This window comes from Ammospiza caudacuta, chromosome 26 (assembly GCF_027887145.1).
Source record: "Ammospiza caudacuta isolate bAmmCau1 chromosome 26, bAmmCau1.pri, whole genome shotgun sequence".
NCBI classification, from domain to species: Eukaryota; Metazoa; Chordata; class Aves; order Passeriformes; family Passerellidae; genus Ammospiza; species Ammospiza caudacuta.
The window spans coordinates 4,198,893-4,221,672 of record NC_080618.1 but is presented as its reverse complement, the minus strand read 5'-3'; the positions used below and the strand labels follow the sequence as shown (position 1 = coordinate 4,221,672).

The 22,780-nt window shown below is 45.4% G+C and overlaps 1 protein-coding gene across 2 annotated transcripts in view; it reads left to right on the top strand.

Moving 5' to 3' along the window:
* Positions 1 to 22,780, top strand: part of PPP3CC (protein phosphatase 3 catalytic subunit gamma) — a 55,234-nt gene that overhangs the window by 26,689 nt on the left and 5,765 nt on the right. For both annotated transcript variants that reach the window (XM_058820161.1, XM_058820160.1), the window contains exons 3-12: positions 1,026 to 1,150; positions 9,873 to 9,984; positions 13,349 to 13,494; positions 15,152 to 15,291; positions 16,078 to 16,155; positions 16,253 to 16,347; positions 18,010 to 18,135; positions 19,033 to 19,110; positions 20,757 to 20,838; positions 22,329 to 22,426. In XM_058820161.1, the coding sequence (XP_058676144.1) occupies positions 1,026 to 1,150; positions 9,873 to 9,984; positions 13,349 to 13,494; positions 15,152 to 15,291; positions 16,078 to 16,155; positions 16,253 to 16,347; positions 18,010 to 18,135; positions 19,033 to 19,110; positions 20,757 to 20,838; positions 22,329 to 22,426 (1,080 nt within the window). The remainder of the gene's footprint in view (positions 1 to 1,025; positions 1,151 to 9,872; positions 9,985 to 13,348; positions 13,495 to 15,151; positions 15,292 to 16,077; positions 16,156 to 16,252; positions 16,348 to 18,009; positions 18,136 to 19,032; positions 19,111 to 20,756; positions 20,839 to 22,328; positions 22,427 to 22,780) is intronic.

Below are 22,780 nucleotides of genomic sequence, written 5' to 3'. Positions count from 1 at the left end.
GAAAGAGAATTTATTGCTCCATTATCAGAAGAAAAGAACTTCTTCCCACCTCGAACTTCTTCCCACCTCACTCACCTTAGGATTAAGAGGAAGAAGTTGTCACTGACCAGACAGAATCCTGTGTTTGAATGGAATTTTTGCATCATGTATGAGATGTATGAATATGCAACAGGCTGTTCCTTTTAAGGGTTAATCCTCTGTTAACCTGGGTCCTTTTTTGGGCTTATTTTACCCAGAAAAAGGTACCCAGACTGTCCTTAACTCTTTGTTCTTATTGTCTCATATTGTCCTAATTCAAATTGTTCCAATTTTTATTACTCTAATTATATTCCTATTTTTATAACCATTTTATTACTCTTAAACGTTGAAATTTTTAAAACCAAGAATTGGTGTTTTTCACATAGGAATGTGCTCCCTGTTAATGCAGTGACAAAACTATCTTTTGTCCTCTTAAAAAGGAAATAAACTTAGAATTTTCTCTCCTCAGTTAGGTGAAAAGATACCTCATAGGACCTGGGGGACTTCACCTCAAACTTAAGGTGGACAGAAGCCAAAAAGTTCCCCCTGAGCAATTTTCTAGGAAAAGAAGAGAACAAAGAAATTAATTGTTTTTGTGAGGTGTTTTACCAGGGGCAAGGACCTCAGTTTTTCTCTGTAAATACAGAGTTTTGTTATTTTGCCTTTTATTAAAACCTTTTTGTTTCCAACACTACCCCAGGAGCCATCCTGCTGATTTTATGCCTTCTGAGGCAGCTGAGCTATCCTGGATGTGAAATAAATCTTGAAGAGCTTATAAGACTTGGAGAGGAGACCCATATTCCACTAGAGCTCATGGCTCAATTCCTAAATAACAACCTGGATAACCCCAGCAGGTTTTTTTGCCCTGCTCCTTCCACCTTCAAGGTTTTTTTAACTCTGCTGAGCTCTCACAAGAGAAGATTTTGCTGCTCCTCGCTGCTGCCGTGACCTTGCTTTTCTTAGCGTGGTAATTCTGTCCCTCTTTTGTGCTGTTCTTGCTCCCCCAGTGTGTGGTGACATCCATGGGCAGTTCTTTGACCTGATGAAGCTCTTTGAAGTGGGAGGATCACCCAATAACACCCGCTACCTCTTCCTGGGGGACTACGTGGACAGAGGCTACTTCAGTATAGAGGTGACCATTGGGGGGTGCTGGGGCTGGAAGAAGCCAAAGTGGTGAATTTTGGTTAAAACAGAGCTCAGTCAGTTAAAACCAGCTCAAAATCAGTTCAAATTTGGCTCAGAATCAGTAAAATGCAACTCAGAATCACTAAAATGCAGCTCAGAATCACTAAAATGGAGCTCAGAATCACTAAAATGCAGCTCAGTCAAATGCAGCTAAAATCAGTTAAAACCAGCTCAAAATCAGTTCAGATTCAGTTCAGAATCAGTAAAATGCAGCTCAGAATCACTAAAATACAGCTCAGAATCAGTAAAATGCAGCTCTGTAAAATGCAGTTAAAATCAGTTAAAACCAGTTCAGAATCAGTTAAAACCAGTTCAAATTCAGCTCAGAATCACTAAAATGCAGCTCAGAATCACTAAAACGCAGCTCAGTCAAATGCAGCTAAAATCAGTTAAAACCAGCTCAAAATCAGTTCAAATTTGGCTCAGAATCACTAAAATGGAGCTCAGAATCAATTAAATGCAGCTCATAATCAGTTCAAATTCAGCTCAGAATCACCAAAATGCAGCTCAGAATCAATTAAATGCAGATCAGTAAAATGCAGTTAAAATCAGTTAAAACCAGTTCAGAATCAGTTCAAACCAGTTAAAACCAGTTCAGATTCAGTTCAGAATCAGTAAAATGCAGCTCAGAATCACTAAAATACAGCTCAGAATCAGTAAAATGCAGCTCTGTAAAATGCAGTTAAAATCAGTTAAAACCAGTTCAGAATCAGTTAAAACCAGTTCAAATTCAGCTCAGAATCAATAAAATGCAGCTCAGAATCACTAAAATGCAGCTCAGTCAAATGCAGCTAAAATCAGTTAAAACCAGCTCAAAATCAGTTCAAATTTGGCTCAGAATCACTAAAATGGAGCTCAGAATCAATTAAATGCAGCTCATAATCAGTTCAAATTCAGCTCAGAATCACCAAAATGCAGCTCAAAATCAATTAAATGCAGGTCAGTAAAATGCAGCTAAAATCAGTTAAAACCAGTTCAGAATCAGTTAAAACCAGTTCAGATTCAGTTCAGAATCAGTAAAATGCAGCTCAGAATCAGTTCAAATGCAGTTCAGAATCACTAAAATGCAGCTCAGTAAAATGCAGTTAAAATCAATTAAAACCAGATCAGAATCAGTTCAAACCAGTTCAAACCAGTTCAAATTCAGCTCAGAATCAGTTCAAGTGCAGCTCAGAATCAGTTCAAATTCAGCTCAGTAAAATTCAGCTAAAATCAGTTAAAACCAGCTCAGAATCAGTAAAATTCAGCTCAGAATCAATTAAATGCTGCTGAGAATCAGTAAAATGCAGCTCCAAATCAGTAAAATTCAGCACAATAAAACACAGCTCAGAATCAAATAAATACAGCTCCAAATCACTAAAATACAGCTGCAAATCAGTAAAATTCAATTCAGAATAAGTTCAAATGTAGCTCAATAAAATACAGCTCAGAATCAATTAAATGCAGCTCAGAATCAGTGAAATACAGCTCAGAATCAGTAAAATATGGCTCCAAATCAGTAAAATTCAGCTTAGAATCAATTAAATGCAGCTTGGAATCAGTTCAAATGCAGCACAATAAAATACAGCTGCAAATCAGTTAAATACAGCTCCAAATGAGTAAAATTCAATTCAGAATAAGTTCAAATGCAGCACAATAAAATACAGCTCAGAATCCATTAAATACAGCTCAGAATCAGTGAAATACAGCTCAGAATCAGTAAAATATGGCTCCAAATCAGTAAAATTCAGCTTAGAATCAATTAAATGCAGCTTGGAATCAGTTCAAATGCAGCACAATAAAATACAGCTCAGAATCAGTTAAATACAGCTCCAAATGAGTAAAATTCAATTCAGAATAAGTTCAAATGTAGCTCAATAAAATACAGCTCAGAATCCATTAAATACAGCTCAGAATCAGTTAAATACAGCTCCAAATCAGTAAAATGAAATTCAGAATCAGTTCAGGTGCAGCACAATAAATACAGCTCAGAATCAGTTAAATACAGCTCCAAATCAGTAAAATTAAATTCAGAATCAGTTCAAATGCAGCACAGCAGAGGGACATTTGATGGTGCTGCTGCAGATCCTGTGGGTTCTGGAGCTTGGGATTGAAGGAATTTGAGTTTGTAGTTCATGTTTGCACTTAAGTGTTTATTATTTTTTATCACTGGTATAGTCCTACAACTCTGAGTTTTGCAGCTTTTGATTAGTAAGGCACAAAATGGCTAACTATTCTTTTAAGAATAACTATCTAATTAAGAAATGACACTTGGATTATTTTCCTTTTTAACTTAATAACTGATTTTTTGAAACTTGTAATGTGGACTTTTCTAATTACAAAATACCACCCAAACTCATGGAAAAAAGGGAAGAAGGTAAAGAAGAACAAGCTGTCTCTGCCTTAAAACTTCTGTCCTGCTTTTTATTTATATTTCTGTATTGTAAAATTCTAAGATTTCTACTCTGTGATATCACACACTTTTAACTAATTACACATCCATAATCTCAGTGTTATCAATTAATTTTGGAAGTTTCTTAGGCCAGATGTTCTCCTGTGAGTCCTGTCAGCACAGAAAGTTGAAAATTCTCAGCATCCAAGGTTCCAGCAGGATCCCAGCAGGCGGTGGGAAGGAAATGTTGGAAAAGCTGCAGAATTCAGGATGGAGCAGGAGGAGAAAGAGCCCCGAGCCTGAGTCACTGCTTCCTTCTAAAACCTTGGAATGGGGTCAGGAGAGAGGAGCAGGAGTCACCTGGGCTGTGACAGGGATTCCATGGCCAAGAAATTGGGAGTACAAAGGATTGTGGCTGCTGCTGCCTCAGGGCAGAGCTGGGATGGGACAGGAAGGGACAGCTCTTAGCAAAATGCCACAAATCCCAAGGGATTGCAGCCAGCTGGATTCACAGAGGCAGAGCTGAGTGCAAGTGCAGCACTTAGCCCAGTTGGAAGCAACGCAAGGAAAAGCTTTTGGAGGAGCAGGGGCCTGAAATGTGGCAGAAATCAGCTGGAATAACAGAGGGAGTGATTTCTCTTGGATAAAAGAGGCTGCAGGAACAGCTGAGCCTGTGGCTCTGCAGAGGAATCTCGGGAAGGAGCTGTCAGGGATGAGTGCAAGGGGCTCTTTGAAGGATTCTGCAGAGGATTTAGGGAGAGCAGGGCTGACAGCTTGAGCTCCAGCAGCCCCTGGCTCCCTTCCAGCCCCAGGCTCTGGAATGCTGACAGGGAGCCAAGGTGTGACGAGGAGCAGGGACATAGAGGCAGAGCTGGGGCTGCTGGGATCTGGGATTTGGGGGGTTTGGGGTGGTGCTGGCAGCAGGAGCCCCCAGGGAGGAAGGGGAAGGACACATCCCACTGTGTGTGCAGGGATTAAATTCCAGAGCAGCAGCTCCTTCTGAGAGAAAAGGTGGATTTTTAAATTTTTTTTGAGCCTTCAAATGAGAGGTGTTGGGCCCTGTGTGTGTATGGATTGTGTAGATCCAGGGTGGAAAAGCCCTGCTCCCACTCTCTGCTCTTAACCCAGAAATGCTGGGGATCAGACTCTGATCTCTCCATCACAGACTCATGGAATGGTTTGGGTTGGAAAGAACCTTAAATCCCATCCTGTTCCACCCCTGGGAGAGACACCTTCCACTATCCCAGGTTGCTCCAACCCTGTCCCACCTGGCCTTGGACACTTCCAGGGATGAGGAACTCTTTCCCAGCTCCTCTGGGCATCCTGTGCCAAGCCCTCCCCATGCTCACAGGGAAGAAATTCTTCCCAATATCCCATCCAAATCCCCTTTTAGTTCAAATCCCCCTTGTCCTCTCTGCCTGTGATAATATGGAATAATTCCAAGAGGATGTATGGCCTTGGAGAATGGAGGTGGTGGGACAAAAAAGATGTTTTAGCTTTTATTTCCTTCTTCCCTTTCCCCCTCTTTTGCAGCAGGAATGCCACAATTTCCCCCTGGAGAATCCCTGTGGTCCCACAGCTCAGGGTGGGCTTTGATGGGCACAGCAAACACTCCAAACATCAGGATAAGGCAGAATCCAGAATTTTTCATCCCCATGTGCTTCTCCTTTCCACCTACTGTTATATTTGCTGGGAAATGCCCTGACACAGGCAGGAATGATGAGTATGATTCTATGTTCTCAGAAGGCTAATTTATTATTTTATAATATTATATTAAAGAATACTATATTATACTAAAGAATACAGAAAGGATACTTAGTAAATGTTAAAAAGATAATAATGAAAATTTGTGACTCTTTGCAGAGTCCTGACACAGCTTGGCCCTGATTGGGCAAAGAGTTAAAATAACTCACACCAGAATCCAATGAAACAATCACCTGTGGATAAACAATCTCCAAACACATTCCAGACAAGCAAAACACAGGAGAAGCAAGTGAGATAAGAATTGTTTTCCTTTTCTCTGAAGCTTCTCAGCTTCCCAAGAGAAAAATCCTGGGCAAAGAATTCAGATTCACATTTTAGAGAATGTGAATGCTGCACACCCACTGTGCTCGAAGAGATTCCCCACCTGAATGCACAAAATCTGCTTTCTGTAGTGGAACAACAGCAGGTTTGGAGTGTCCCAGATGGGAAAACATCCAGGTTTTCCTTGTGGTGTGACCTCTGGGAAGGTTTGGAGCAGCAGCACCTCATGAGTCACCACACCGAGTTGGGATGATCTGAGCAGCTGGGGCTGTCCTGGGCAGAGCCAGGCCTTGGAGTCCCTGTGGATTCCTTCCAGCTCAGGATATTCCTTAACAGTGACCTTTTTACAGAATGAAGCAGGAGGGGAGGGTTTAATTACAGGAAATGATGCCAGACTGGGGGCCAAGGAGGTGTAAGGGCCAAATTTCCCTTCCAGGTGCTCCCTGTGGCTCCAGGTGTTTGCTTGTCCAGGTACAAGGAGGAATTTGTGGCTCACACAAAACCTTCCAAACCCCCAGCCCCTCCCCAAGGCTCTCAGTTCATCAGCTCAGCTGGAAATCAGCAACAAATCATTCAACAAATTCTTGCTGGGCCTCTGGCTTAGGGAAATTCTCATTTAAAAACATGAATTCCCAGCATAATGAGGCCATGGAGAGTGGATTGGTTGATGGTTTGGTGTTTTTTTGTTGTTTTTTTTTTTTTTTAAAGAAAAGAATTGTGAGGGAAAAGGGGAGGGAAGAAGTGTGTGAAAGCTGGAATGCTGCTGGAAGGGTTTGCTGGCCTCAGATCCCAGCTCCAGAGTGCAGGGCTCACAGGCAGCATGGAAATCAGGATGAACTCCCTGATTTCCCATGGAAATCCCCCCATTTTAGGGAGATGCTGATGAGGCAGGGCCCTGCTGAAGGATCCCCAGTGGGAAAAATGCTCCTTTCATTCAGCAGAATGGCACAAGAGGGGTCTGTGCTCATGGTAGGGAAGGATCATCCCAGTCCACAAAGCTGGAATACAATGAATAGAATGATTTTGTTAAATTAGAAAGTGAATTGTTATGGCCAGGAACAGAATCCATGGAAAGAGGAAATTTATCAGGAAAAGGGGTGTGATCATGGCAAGCACCTTTCCCAGTTTTTCCAATCCAATTGTGATGGGATACACAATTGCTATCTGATTATGGAGTCATATGTTAATCTAGATTTAATGCACTTTTTATCCAGAATAATATTAAATATATCCAGGGTAATATACAAGAGATGCAGTCAGCCCTGTAAAGTGGGATTGATGGGGGATTTGTGGGGTGGGTTTGGGAGTTTTTTTCCCTCTGTTCCCACCCTGGCAAGCTCTGTGTGTAAAACTTCCTTACAGATGGTTTTGGGAATGGTGAGGGAGGTCAAAGCTGGAATATAATGAAGAGAATGATTTTGTTAAATTAGGAAGTGAATTGTTATGGCCAGGAACAGAATCCATGGAAAGAGGAAATTTATCAGGAAAAGGGGTGTGATCATGGCATGCTCCTTTCCCAGGCCACTTCTTCCAATCCAGTTATGACGGGATACATGATTGCTAATTATGGAATTATATGTTAATCTTGATTTAATGCACTTTTTATCCAGAATAATATTAAAGAGATCCAGAGTAATACACAAGAGATGCAGTCAGCCCTGTAAAGTGGAAGTGAAGGTGATTTTGGGAGTTTTCCTTCTGTTCTCACTCTGGCAAGCTCCATGTGTAAAACTTCCTTACAAATGCCAGGTTTTGGGAATAGTGAGAGAGGTCCTGGTGGGGGCAGGTTTGGCACCAGCCCCTCTTGTATTTTTAGGGTTAAAAGTCCCAATTCCTCTTGGAATTCCCTCCCTGTGTCCTGCTGAGCTTTCACTTTCCAAGTAGATCAAACCCTTGGCTTTGGGTTTCACACTGAGAGACAGAATAAAGGGAGGAGATTATTTAAAATTATTTAAACCCAAAAAGCTCTGACTGCCTGGATTTGCTCCTTGGCTATTGCAATCAATTCCTGGGAAAGGGATCTGTGCAAAACACCAGGAAGCATCTGAGGCATGCAAGTGTAGAAATTCCCTCATTCCTCATCCCAGCCCCTCTGGAGCCTTTGAGGGCTCTCCAATGTCCTTTACCAGTGTCCTCCTGGTACCTGGCATTTCCCACATCAACCTCCAGCCACAGGGAATGGTCTCTCTCCATGTCCCTGCCCTGTCCAGGAAGAATTGTGGTGCCAAATTCAACCCCATTTCACTTTAAACCCCTTCAAATGTGTTTTAAAAATCTCTGCATTTTAAAAATGCATCCCAAACCCTCCCCTATTGATGCTGCATCTCTGTCTTGCTTTGATGCCAGGGCTGCTTCTTCCTCCAAGTCATTTGGTTCATTTATAGCAGCCTCAGAGCTCTCCTGGCAGCCCAGAAAAATGACATTTCTTTGCAAGCACAGGGAGATTAAAGCTTTAAATCCCAAAGTAATTATAAATGGTTTTGTTGGGAGCATTCCTCCTGGTAACAGATGCAATAAAACATGATTTTGCTACTGGCCTTGGCCCCGTTCTCGTTTGGAATTCCCAATTAATCAAGTTGTTAATGTGGGCTTGAATTCCAAGTGAGACACAGGCAGTACTTTACAGCTCCTCAGGGTTTTTGGGATCAGCTGGGATGATTCCTGCAGAGCTTACCTTGCAGGTTCAGTGCTCCAGCACCACCAGATCTAAACTGGCTGTGCTGGGAACCAACTGGGAACTGCTTCAGTTTGGTTCTGGTTGTTCCCAGCTGGTTCCTGGGATCTGTGCCCCAGATGGGGAATTTCAAATTGGAGGGTTCAGTGTTTCAGCACCACCAGATCTAAGCTGGCTGTGCTGGGAACCAACTGGGAAATGGGTTCATTTAGATTGTGGTTGTTTCCAGCTGGTTCCTGGGGATCTGTGCCCCAGCTGGGGAATTTTAAATTGGAGGGTTCAGTGCTTGAACAGGTTCAGTGCTTCAACACCACCAGATCTAAACTGTCTCTGCTGGGAACTGGTTCATTTGGGTTCTGGTTGTTCCCAGCTGATTCCTGGGGATCTGTGCCCCAAATGGGGAATTTTAAATTGGAGGGTTCAGTCCTTGAACAGGTTCAGTGCTTCAACACCACCAGATCTAAGCTGGCTGTGCTGGGAACCAACTGGGAACTGCTTCATTTGGGTTCTGGTTGTTTCCAGCTGGTTCCTGGGGATCTGTGCCCCAAATGGGGCATTTTGGAGGGTTCAGTGCTTCAGCACCACCAGATCTAAACTGGCTGTCCTGGGAACCAACTGGGAAATGGGTTCATTTAGATTCTGGTTGTTTCCAGCTGGTTCCTGGGGGATCTGTGCCCCAGCTGGGGAATTTTGGAGGGTGTAAAACACACTTGTGGTGGTTCCTGTTTCCCAGGCGTGTCCTGCAGCCTGTCAGCCTCCAGGGTAAGCTCCTATTAGAGCCTTTAATCCAGCTCCTGGAGCTTGCTGTCCTTATGGATTGTCCTTCCAGCACTCCACAGCAAGGAGGGAAATGTGATAACACTTCCCCATGTGAGATAACAGCTCTGCTGCTGTCAGCCCGAGCACATGGGGCTGAGTGAGCCCTCCCAGCCCTTCCCTCAGGCTTTTTTTGGGGAAGCCAGCATGAAATATTTCTGCTAAAACCCCAGTTTCAGGCTGACTTTGGTCTGTGCCTCATCAAAGGCTCTGTTTTGCAGGTGCTGCTGCTCACAGAGGGGATGTGGAAAGCCCTTTTCAAAGGCAGACAGCTTTGCTAAGCTAAGCTTGTTTTTTAGGCTCAGCTTTTCCTGTTTTGAGCTTGAGCTTCACATGACTGTAGCATAAGCAGAAAAACCAGTGGGGGTGGAAATCAGTGGGGAAGGTGAAGTTTAATTTTCCAGGTGTTTCATGGACAAATGTCTGCCTGCTCCTCTCACTGGTCTCCATCCCAGTGGAGCATCTGGAGCAAACAGCTGCTTCTGCTTTGCTGCTCTACAAAAGGGGTTTTTTATCCTTTGGTTTGTGCTGGAAGCAAAGCTGCCCCCACCCAGCCCTGAGCTGCTTTCTGTTGGCCACGACCTCATTTGTCACTTCTCCAAGTCAGCCCTAATATAGAGAAATCCCGGTGGCTTTTCCCCACTTGGCCAGGAGAAGATGCACTGCCCATTATGGAGCTGGGTTCCACTTTGGGTGTCTTCCCAGAACCTCTTAGTGCAGTCTGAGGCTGATGAGTGCCCTGGGAAAGGATTTTATGACCTGCTCTGTTTGCGTCTCTTGCAGTGTGTGCTGTATTTATGGAGTTTAAAGATAAATCATCCCAAAACGTTGTTCCTCCTTCGAGGGAACCACGAGTGCAGGCACCTCACAGAGTACTTCACCTTCAAGCAGGAATGTAAGTATCAGCAGTGGGAGAAGGATTTGAATCCATTTAAATAATACATTTTAAAATATATTTAAAAAAAAATAAGGTGTTGTGAGAAGGCATGGGCTTCAATTTTTGTGCCTCAGAGCTGTAAAAACCTGTTGTCTTGTTTTCCTGCTCTTCTGCTATAAAAAAATACCCCAAACCCCAAATCTTTAAGTTCTGCTAAGCACCAAATGTGGCCTTTTGGTTTCAAAGCCTGAGTGTGGATGGAAGAAATGGGAACACTTCTCTCCTGATGAGGCAGGCACACACATCCTCCCCTCCCTGACTTCCAACGTGTAATCAGTGCCAAAAGCCTTCCAGCTCCAGATTGTGCAGCTGGGATCAGTGATTGGAGCTGCAATGGGGGAAGGATTTGCTCCTCCCTGTTTGCACTGGTGAGGATCATTTACCTTTCAAATGGTTTTTGCAGTGAAAAGATGGGTTTGTGCACGGCATTTGGATGTTTTTAAAGCAGCGCTGAGGGGAGGTCAGGGAATGATGGGTGTCTGTCATTCCAAGGAATAAAAGAGGTGGAGAACTCAGTGGAAAGCTCCTTTAGGGAATTCTTGCTCAAGGACCCGACCTCCAGAGATAATTCTGGGCAAGGCACAAATCCAATCTTTATCCCATCAGCTCTGGGTGGTGCTGGATGGGGGAAGGCTCAGAGGGGATGAGTCCCTGTTCTTGTTAACTCAGGAATGAGCTGGGAAACACCTCCCAGCTCTGTGCTGGCTGCTGTGCCCATCACCTGCACACAGGTGAGCTCCTGCTGAGTCTGAGCCAGGTGCTGGGGTTGGGTTTTTCCCTTTGGAAAACAGGAGGTGCTGCTTTTCCCTTTCCCTGAGAACCCCTGTTAGTGTCTCTGGAAAATGGCTATTTCTGAGCAGATTTGAGCCTTGGTGTAAGAGCCAAACTGTGATTTATCTATGGGAACATCCTCTTCCCCTCTGCTGGGGTGAGACATCTCTGGAATTGTCAGCCCTGGAAGATCAGTGGGCAAATCCTGCTCCCAGGAGCTGTGGAAAAGCAGTTCCTGCCCCCATGGCTGTGTGAGGCTGCTGTGCCAAATTCAGCAGTCAGGATGAGTCTGGAGGTGCTGTGGGAAGTGATGGGGTGGCTTCAGCAGCATCCCAAATTTATTTCATTATCCCAATTTTCATTATTTGGGAACTCCTCATCTCCTTGGTGCTGATCTCAGTGCAGGTGTTGTGGAAAACAAACCGAAGGGACATTAATATTGTCCAATTCCAGATTAAAAAAACCTTTTCTTTTACACGCCCAACAATTATTTTCCAAATCAGTATTTTCACAAATGCACATGTGCAGTTTGATTCTAAGTCAGTATTTTCACAAATGCACAGGTGCAAAGTTTGATTCCAAATCAGTATTAGCATGAATACACAGGTGCAGAGTTTTAATCTAAATCAGTATTTTCACAATTATTTATGTGCAGTTTGATTCTAAGTCATTATTTTCACAAATGCACAGGTGCAGAGTTTGATTCCAAATCAGTATTAGCATGAATACACAGTTGCAAAGTTTTAATCTAAATCAGCATTTTCAGGAATACACAGGTGCAGAGTTGATTCTAAATCAGTATTTTCACCAATACACAGGTGCAGTTTGATTCTAAATCATTATTTTCACTAAATACACTGCTGATTTTAAATCAGTATTTTCACCAATGTACAGATGCAAAGTTTGATTCCAAATCAGTATTTTCACAAATGCCCAGGTGCAGAGTTGATGCCAGGTGCAGACTTGATCCTAAATCAGTATTTTCATGAATACACTGCTGATTTTAATCAGTATTTTCTGGAGTACACAGACATAGAGTTGATTCTAAATCAGTATTTTCACAAATACACTGGTGCAGAGTTGATTCTAAATCATAATTTTCAGGAATACATGGGTGCAGAGTTGATTTTAAATCCGTATTTTCAGGAATACACAGGTGCAAAGTTGGACTCTAAATCAGTATTTTCACAAATACATCGGTGATTTTAAATAAGTATTTTCACCAATACTTATTTAAAGTACACACAACTGCAGAGTTCATTCTAAATCAGCATTTTCAGGAATACACAAGTGCAAAGTTTTAATCTAAATCAGTATTTTTCACCAATACACAGGTGCAGAGTTGATTCCAGGTGCAGAATTGATTCCAAATTAGTATTTTCACCATTACACTGCTGATTTTAAATCAATATTTTCATGGATACACTGATGCAGAGTTGATTTTAAATCAGTATTTTCACCAATACACAGACACAGAGTTGATTCTAAATCAGCATTTTCAGGAATACACAGGTGATTTTAAATCAGTATTTTCACCAATATACAGGTGCAAAATTTGATTCTAAATCAGTATTTTCATAAATACACAGGTGCAGAGTTGATTCCAGGTGCAGAGTTGATTCTAAATCAGTATTTTCACGAATACACAGGTGCAGAGTTTGATTCTAAATCAGTATTTTCATGAACACACTCCTGATTTTAAATCAGTATTTTCACAAATACAGAGGTGCAGAGTTGATTTTAAATCAGTATTTTCAGGAATATACAGGTACAGTTTGATTCTAAATCAGTATTTTCACAAATACAGAGGTGCAGAGTTTTAATCCAAATCATTATTTTCGCAAATACACAGGTGCAGAGTTTGATTCTAAATCAGTATTTTCACAAATGCACAGGTGATTTTAAATCAGTGTTTTCAGGAATACACAGACACAGAGTTGATTCTAAATCAGTATTTTCACCAATACACAGGTTCAGAGTTTGATTCTAAATCGGTATTTTCACAAGTGCACAGGTGCAGAGTTGATTCCAGATCAGTATTTTCACAAATACACAGGTGATTTTAAATCATTATTTTCACCAATACCCAGAGTTGATTTTAAATCAGTATTTTCACAAATACACAGGTGCAAAGTTTTAATCTAAATCAGTATTTTCATGAATACCCAGTGCTGAGTTTGGTTCTAAATCAGTATTTTCACCAATACACTGCTGATTTTAAATCAGTATTTTCACCAATACACAGGTGCAGAGTTTTACTCCAAATCAGTATTTGCAAGAATACACAGGTGCAAAGTTTGATTCCAAATCAGTATTTTCACAAATGTGCAGGTGCAGAGTTCATTCTAAATCAGCATTTTCATGAATACACAGGTGCAAAATTTTTATCTAAATCAGTATTTTCACCAATACACTGCTGATTTTAAATCAGTATTTTCACTACCAGGTGCAAAGTTAGATTTGTGAGCCATTTAGATTTAGGAGCTGGGTTCCTGGAGTTTATTGATCAGCACCTGAGCTGATTAGAGCTTGATTGGGTTCCTCCCTGCAGGTCGAATCAAGTACTCGGAGCGAGTGTACGACGCGTGCATGGACACCTTCGACTGTCTTCCTCTTGCTGCCCTCCTCAACCAGCAATTCCTGTGTGTCCACGGGGGCCTGTCTCCAGAAATCACGTGTCTAGATGACATTAGGAAAGTAAGTCAGCTCCAGGAGCTTTTCCCTTCCCTCCCAGTTCCCTGTGGGGTTCACTCCTGTGTGGATTTGGGGCTGGAAGGGTGGGAATCCATAAAATCAGAGGGTTTGGAGAAAGCTAAAAAAGGCAGGACTTAGAAACAGCAGAACTGTGATGGGAACTAAGCAGTAGCCATGAGATGGGTCAGCAGAAAAATTATGTAAAAAGTAGAAAAGTAAAAGCAAATAGAATAATGGTCTCTATATTAATCAAATAGAACAATGGTCTGTGTATTAATGCTTGTCTAAAATAAATCCATAAGCTACTGAAAAGTATATCTAAGAAGATATTAGGAAGTTCTAAGCTTAATAATGGAGCTCTGTGCATTGTGTTTTAAGGCTCACAAGCAGGTGTTGTATTTGAAATAAGCAAGCATTGTTTAACCAAAGGTACCCGTGCTTATAGGGGTTGGATAGAACTACTGTCAATGTGCTTTTGCTTTGTGTGATTGGTCAAAAAACTTAAAAAGTGAGTTGTAACGTTAAGTTCTTTGTCTGCTACCTAAGATGTGAACTGAAATGACATCTTCCCATTGTCATAACCATGTAATGAAGCTGATGCTGGAAAATAAAACAGCTCAAGAGGTGTCCCACAGCAGTCTCATCCCGTTGGTGATTTGTACTGTCTCAGTTTGGAATGCCAGATGTCTGCTAAGGAAGGCAGGAGCCTCCTTGAAATGGAGAATGTAAATCCCCTCCTTCCTCCAAACTGCTATAAATTTTAAATTAACGGGCTCTCAGGCAAAAAATATGGGAGCAAGAAATAACAGTTCTTTAATAGGGAAGAAAATAAAAAGATAAAATAAACAATGCAGTAAATAAAAAGATAAACAATGCAGAGTCAGCACCCAAGCTGACACCCTGTGGGTCAGGGTGTTGGCAGCAGTCCCATTGGAATTGTGGCTCAGCCCTCCTGCAGTGTCAGGGCTGGTTCTGCTGGAGCAGGGATCCTGGACAAGGGTGGAGTCTCCTCTGAAGGTCCAGGGGCAGAGGCAGCTGCTGTTCCTCTGGGGAATCCAGTGCAGAAGCCGTGCTGGTGTTCCAGAATCTCCAGATTATATCCAGGCAGGAATGCTTGGCTGGTGTTCCCAAATCTCCAGATTATATCCAGACAGGAATGCTTGGCTGGTGTTCCAGAATCCCCAGATTATATCCAGGTAGGAATGCTTGGCTGGTGTTCCAGAATCTCCAGATTATATCCAGGCAGGAATGCTTGGCTGGTGTTCCAGAATATCCAGATTATATCCAGGCAGGAATGCTTGGCTGCTGTTCCAGAATCTCCAGATTATATCCAGGCAGGAATGCTTGGCTGGTGTTCCAGAATCCCCAGATTATATCCAGGCAGGAATGCTTGGCTCCTCCCTCTGGGCTCACATCTCCCAATGGGATGCTGTAGTTCTTATCAGCCATGCAGTGACATTCAGTGGCCTCTTATCAGCACATGTCTCCCCAGAGGGAGGAGTGGGTGTGGAAGAGATAAGGAAAACTGCTCATTTAATAGAAGACAACTGCCATGCAGATGGTCAATAGAACACAATTTGCTTGGCAATCCAGGACATGAACAGAGGAACAAAACAGGAATCCTGCCCCAGCTCCTGCTGATGTTGTGTCCCCTCTCCAGTTAGACAGGTTCAAGGAGCCTCCAGCCTTTGGTCCGATGTGTGACCTGCTGTGGTCGGATCCCTCGGAGGATTACGGCAACGAGAAAACCCTGGAGCACTTTGCCCACAACACTGTCCGAGGCTGCTCCTATTTCTACAGGTGAGGGCTGTTCAGGGGGCATTTCTCTCCTCTCACACCAAAATCATGCTCAGGCCACTCTGGGGGGCTTTGCAGTCTACGTGAATTCTCCTCACTTGGCTCTGATACACAAATTCTTCTTTGTTTTTTTGCTTCTTTGGATATTGAGTTGTCTTTGGATAAGAATTTCCTATGTCAGGGAAAGTATACGTTGAATATTAGGAAAAAAATTTTCACCAAAATAATAATAAAGCACTGGAATGCTCTTCCCAGGGAGAATCACCATCTCTGGATGTATTTAAAAAAGACTGGACATGGCACTGGGTGCTATGGTCTGGTTGAGGTGTTAGGGCACAGGTTGGACTTGATGATCTCAGAGATCTCTTCCAACCTCATCATTCTGTGATTCCATGAATATTGAGCTGTCTTTGGATAAATGTGAATTTTGATCTGTCTTTGGATAAGTTACTTTGTACAATTGGCATCTCAAGCAGCAGAGATGCTTCTTTGGACTGGCCCTGTGAGTGGTTTGCAGCACCTGGATCTCTAGGAAATATTTTTTCCTTGCTAAAAAAGGATTTGTGCTGATAGTCCACTTATAGGAAGGATTTAACAGAACCCTTTGCAATTAATTTTTGGATAAAAATATATAATTTGAATAATTTTTGAATAAAACATATTTGGTGTTGGAAAAACATCCAGAAACTGGATGTTTTCTGCAAGTGGTTGCTCCCAGAAACCAAGACCACCCGAGCTCTGAGCTCTCCTTTGCTCTCAGCTGAGTTCTCCTCCCTTTTTGTTTTGCAGTTATCCTGCAGTGTGTGAATTTTTGCAGAACAATAGTTTGTTATCCGTAATCCGAGCTCACGAAGCCCAGGACGCTGGGTGAGTGCTGCAGCCCCGGGGCTGGGCGGGGTTTGGGCTGTGCTAAACGAGGTTTGGGCTGTGCTAAGCCGGGTTTAACTCGTGCTCTGTTTTGCAGGTATCGAATGTACAGGAAGAGCCAGACCACGGGCTTTCCCTCGTTAATCACAATCTTCTCTGCACCAAATTACTTAGATGTCTATAACAACAAGGGTAAGGCTGGGGTTTTGCTGCTCTTATGGGGGTCAGGAAATCTCTCCTCCACTCTGCCCTTCCAAAATCACAGGATAATTTAATTGGAAAAGAGCTCCAAGCCATTGAATCCAACCTGTGCCCAATCCCCACCTTTCACTGAGTGTCACTTCATCTGTTCCTTGGGCACCTCCAGGGATGGGCATTCCAACCCTCCCTGGGCAGTTCCAATCCCTGAGCCCCCTTTCCATGGGGAAATTCCTGCTGTGCCCACCCTGAGCTGCCCTGAGCCCCCTTTCCATGGGGAAATTCCTGCTGTGCCCACCCTGAGCTGCCCTGAGCCCCCTTCCCATGGGGAAATTCCTGCTGTGCCCACCCTGAGTCCCCTTTCCATGGGGAAATTCCTGCTGTGCCCACCCTGAGCTGTCCTGAGCCCCCTTTCCATGGGGAAATTCCTGCTGTGCCCACCCTGAGCTGCCCTGAGCCCCCTTTCCATGGGGAAATTCCTGCTGTGCCCACCCTGAGCTGCCCTGGCCCAGCCTGAGGCCGTTCCCTCTGCTCCTGTCCCTGTGCCCTCCTGGCAGGTGCTGGGCAGAGCCACAAGGGCCCCCTGAGCCTCCTTTGCTCCAGGCTGAGCCCCTGCCCAGCTCCCTCAGCCTCTCCTGGAGCTCCAGCCCCTTCCCAGCTCTGTTCCCTTCCCTGGATCCCCCCCAGCCCCTCCAGGTCTCAGTGAGGGGACCAGAACTGGACACAGCCCTCGAGGCACCTCCCCAGCACAGAGGGACAATCCCTGTCCTGCTCCAGCTGCCACCACACTGGTTTTGATACAAAAACCACCCTATTTTTGATACAAACCCTCTCCTCCAGTCACATTCTTGTGCCTGGAATGAAAGAGAGCTTTGTGTGCTGAGCTGAAGTGGTTGACTTAATGTGTTACTGTGGCAATTAACTGTGGAGTCATGAGGCCTGGAATAAAGCTTTCATTCCCAGCACAGGAGAATGGAGCCCTTCTGATGGATGCTGCCATCCCACAGGAGCTGATAGTGTAGGACAGTTTTCCACTTCCCTCTGCCCCTAAACCATGGGGTTCATGGTGGAATTTTCCCCAGCTGTGAGGTTTTCACCCCTCACTTTGGATCTTGGCTCTGTTTGAGTTTCACTGTTTTAGGCTGAGAATCAACCTGAGGAAACCAAAATTTCTCTTCTCCTTTTGGAGAGTTGGTAGCTTGATGCTACATGAGTGTAACAGGGTGTTGATAATGAAGGTTTTATAAAACTTGCAGAGGGAGCCAGGCTGGGAGAGCTGGGGGTGAAAGAGGAAGAGGCTCCAGGGACACCTCAGAGCCACTGCCAGAGCCTAGAGGGGCTCCAGGAGAGCTGGACAGGGGCTGGGGACAAGGGATGGAGGGACAGGACACAGAGAATGGCTCCCACTGCCAGAGGGAAGGGATGGATGGGATATTGGGAAGGAATTTCTTCCTCTGAGGGTGTGGAGGGGCTGGGATGGAATTCGCAGAGAAGCTGTGGCTGCTCCATCCCTGGAAGTGCCCAAGGCCAGGCTGGGGGGCTTGGAGCACCCTGGGATAGTGGAAGGTGTCGCTGCCCTTAAGATCCTTCAAATCCAGGATTCTCTAGGTGGAAAGTGCCCATGGACATTTATTCTCTCTGCCTTTTCTCCCCCAGCTGCTGTACTGAAATATGAAAACAACGTCATGAACATCAGGCAGTTCAACTGTTCCCCTCACCCCTACTGGCTTCCAAACTTCATGGATGTCTTCACATGGTCCTTGCCTTTTGTAGGGGAAAAGGGTAAGAGAGATTTGGGGTTCTGTTCCCAACTCCCAGTGACTGCTCCTCATATCCTGAGTGTCACAAACCTGTCCCACACTGCTGGCAGAGTGTTGCAACTCCAGGTAGCACAGGAGAGCAGTTCAGGCTCAAGGAGATCTTCATTACTGGATTAAATTCATGCAAAACCAGCTGTTTGAAAAAGCTTTTACCAATAAAACACTCCTTTCTTGCTCTTCCTGCATTGCTGGTGGGGCTGCTCTTGGGTGCTGTAGCCCCACCTCAGAATTTGGAGATGTTTCTCTCGGTTTGCAGCAGAGGAATTTTAAATTCCTGTTGGCTCCTGGCCCACCAAAAAGGAAGCATTCACTTCAATCCAAGGCTTATTTCATTCTGAACAAGGCGAGGCAGCTTAAAATATGACCAAGACTTTGCCTCAGCTTTTCACCAAAAGGATTTTCACCTCTCCTGATGAGATTAAATTCCACCCCAGTCTCATTTGTTTGGGGTGCAGCTTCACCCTCACCACTCCCAAAGGATTTTTTGACTTTGAGGCAGCAAAGGTCGAATCCCCCCCCTCCCCAAATTTGGCCCTTCTCAGAGCCAGGTGGCTTTGGCATGGGTGAGGATGGGGAGGGGGGACCTTGAGGGAGCTCAGGCTGTTCTGCAGGAATGTTGGCACCTCCTTCCCCACGTCTGGTTCCTCTGTGATGTGCTTGGCCTGCATCCACCTCCTTGGCAGAAGATGCAGCGTGTGTCGTCTGCTCCGGCGCCGCTGCGGGCACCAGCAGGCTGTGCCTAAAAGTGTCTTCAGGCTCCCACTTGCAGGGCACAGACGACCTTGAAATCCTTCCCTGGCCCTCCAAATCCCTCTGCATGGCCAGGCCTCTCTGACCTCTCTGTCTGTGCCTCTTGCAGTCACCGAGATGCTCGTGAACATCCTCAACATCTGCTCCGACGACGAGCTGATCTCGGATGGCGACGAGACCTTGGAAGGTAAAATATCCCTGCTGGCAGCAGAGAGCAGCGGGGGGAAAGGCTGGGCAAGGTCTTTCATGTCTGAGCAGCTCTTGATTTATAGCTGGATGCCCAGCCAGGGTCTCCAGTTCTTTTTGCAGTTTTGGGTAGGGAATGTTTGGGGTTTTTTTTCTCCTTTGCTTTTCAGTCACAGAGAAATTAAATTACATTCACTGCGACAGACACTTCTTGCCAGCTACTCTGGGAATGGTTTCCTGCTCCTTACACAGGCTGCTGGTTATTTTTTCCCCCAATTCAGAATTTTCTGCACCAAAATATCCACCCAGTCTTCTCATCTGTTGCAGTGAACTCCTCTGTAAAGTGGCTTCTCGTGTCACCCCCCTCCCCAAAAACGCTGGGTTTGGCCCTGCTTTTGAGCTGTGCATGAAGGGGACAAATCAGTGGTTGAGCTGATGAGCAGTTTGGATTTTGGGGGGACTCAGGAGTGAGGTGGTGACCTGAGGAAGCTGAGGGGGGCAGCAAGAAGTGGGGCCTGAGCTGCCTCGGCCCCAGGTGGAGACTCTAACCCGCTTATCCCATTGCATTTCCGTTTTGTTTTTTTGCTTTTTTGGTTTTTTTCTTTCCTCCCTCCCATGAAAATTAAATTTGTTTCTTCTATCTCTGTCTTCATCTACTTGTTTCTTGGTGTCTCCTCTCCCTGAAGATCACTACATTTCAAGCTATCCGAAAGGTACCCAGCTAGAATTTGCTACGAGCTTAATTATCACTGCCTGTGCCACCAGATCCTTGAAGTGGATTTCCAGAGCTGACTAGTGGGGCAGTCTCTTCATCCCCTTTCAGTTTTAACATAAGCTCCATGTGTTTTTTAACCCTTCTGCGTTCCTCCAGGAACTCTGAGAAACGGGGGTCACGTTTCTACCTGATTCTGAATGCAGCCACGTAGTGCATGGCTGAGCCATGGTGCATGTTAGCCCTGGGTTTGGCTTCCCTGTCCTGATGTGTACTGGGCCATGTGAGGAATCTCAGCTGAGAGGAGATGGATTTGTTCCCTCTTTCCACCCGAATTTTCCCTTTGATTTCAGCTCCCTCTGTGCTTTTTTTATGTTTCTCTCTCCCGTCGGGTCCGTAGAGCGGAAGGGGAGCTCCCCCAGTTCTGTTGTGTCCGTGTGGGGTCAGAGCAGAGCTGCCAGGCTCGGGCCAGCCCTTCCCTGTGCTCCTTGGATGCCAAAGCTGATGCTTGTGTGCCGCTGCGGGCGAGCCCAGCGGTGCCCATCAGCCCCTCCGTGCCCTGCCTTGCAAAGCGCGTCCTCATGGCTGAGTCATTTGTGTCCCATCCTGTGCAGTGTGGGCCCAGCTGGCGACCTGGCAGCCACACCTCCCCGAGGCCGTGTCCTGTGGTGGTTCTACTCTCTTTAGCCCTCTCGAGTTCCGTGTGTGCCATCTCGTTGGTGTTGCCCTCCTCACCGCCATCCTGGTGCCATCCTGATGCCATCCTGGTGCCATCCTGATGCCATCCTTCCAGCACCGTTCTCTCTCCGGTGTAGCTGTGACTCTGTACAAACCATGATTTCTTTTCCTGGAGTCAGGCAGGGGCTTCATGCTGACCTTCCCTGCAGAGCAGGAAGCCTCCAACGTGCTGCTCTCTGCTCTTTTCTCTCCCTCAGGTGGGACAACGGTGCGCAAGGAGATCATCAGGAATAAGATCAGAGCCATTGGGAAGATGGCACGGGTCTTCTCAGTCCTTCGGTGAGGATGGGCTGGGCACTGGGCTTAACTGGGCACTGGGCTTAAATTGAAGACTGGGCTTAAACTGGGGGCTGGGCTTAGTTTGGGGACTGGGCTTAATTCGGGGTCTGGGCTTAAATTGAGGACTGGGCTTCAATTGAGGACTGAGTTTAATTTGGGGTCTGTGCTTAAACTGGGGACTGGGCTTAAATTGGGGACTGGGCTTAAATTGGGGACTGGGCTTAAATTGGGGATTGGGCTTAAATTTGGGATTGGGTTTAGTTTGGGGTCTGGGCTTAAATTGGGGACTGAGTTTAATTTGGGGACTGGGCTTAAATTGGGAACTGGGCTTTAGCTGGGGGTCTGGGCTTAAACTGGGGACTGAATTTAATTTGGGGACTGGGCTTAAATTGGGAACTGGGCTTTAACTGGGGGACTGGGTTTAAATTGGGGACTGAGTTTAATTTGGGAACTCAGTTTAATTTGGGGTCTGGACTTAGTTTGGGGACTGGGCTTAAATTGGGAACTGAGTTTAATTTGGGAACTCAGCTTAATTTGGGGACTGGGCTTAAATTGAGGACTGGACTTAAAATTGGGGACTAGGTTTATTTTGGGGACTGGGCTTAGTTTGGGGACTAGGCTTAATTTGGGGTCTGGGCTTAAATTGGGGACTGAGTTTAATTTGGGGTTTGGGTTTAAACTGGAAACTCAGCTTAAACTGGGGACTCGACTTAATTTTGGGGACTGGGCTTAGTTTGGGGACTAGGCTTAATCTGGGGGCTGGGCTAAATTTTGGGACCAGGCTTAATTTGGGGACCAGACTGAATTTGGGCACTGGGCTGAATTCAGGAACTGGGTTTAATTCAGGGACTGAGCTTAGTTCTGGGACTGGTCTTAAACTGGGGACTGGGCCTTAATTGGGGACTGAGTATAATTTGGGGACTGGGCTAAATTTGGGGACTGTGCTTAATTTAGGCACCAAACTTAATTTGGGGACTGGGCTTAAATTAGGGACTGGACTTAATTCAGAAACTAGGCTTAATTCAGGGACTGCACATCATTTTGGGACTGAGTTTAATTTGGGGACTGGGTGGTGGGGAACACTGGTTAGGAAAAGAAAGAAGGGAAAAACTTCCTAGGACAGGTGGTTTTTCCTCACCCTTTCAGGACACATTTTCCTGAAAGAAAGTTGTAGGCAGGTCGGGGTTGGACTTTTCTCCTAAATAACAAATGACAGAGGGGAGGAAACAACCTCAAAGTACAGCACGGGGGACTCAGGTTGGATATTAGGGGAAATTTCTGCATGGAAAGGGTTGCCAGGTACTGGATTGTGCTGTCCAGGGCTGAGAGGTTGAACAGGTGTGTGGATGTGGCACTTGGGGACGTGGGTAGTGGTGGTGCTGGGTGACCTTAGAAGTCTTTTCCAGCCTTAATGATTCCATGATTCTCATGATCCCGCAACACCCACCACAGTGTGTAACTCAGTGTGTAACTGCTGCTGTTCCCTGCAGGGAGGAGAGTGAGAGCGTGCTGACCCTCAAAGGCCTGACCCCCACAGGTACCCTGCCCCTGGGAGTGCTCTCGGGGGGGAGGCAGACCCTGCAGACCGGTGAGTATCCCTGCCCCTGCATCCCCCTGCCCCAAACCCCCTGGAGCAGCTCCCACGGGCGGCCTGGAGGGTGCCAGGGGACCCCAGCCAGGGTTCAGGCCCCTTTGCGGGAAGGATTGCCAAGCAGGAGTAAGCAGAGGTGTAGGTGGGGGTGTGGAGAGATGCCAAGCTGTCCCCGTGTACCCTTGAGGAAGAAAACCCACAGCACCCTGCCTAAAGCATGTTTAGTGCTTAATTGTTTGTTTCTGCAACAAGTTTTTCTCCTTGATTTCCCTTCTAACGCTGCATGGTGCACATCCTCTGCCTCCCCTCGCTGTGCTGCTGCTGTGTGACAGCCTCTGTGTGAATGTGACA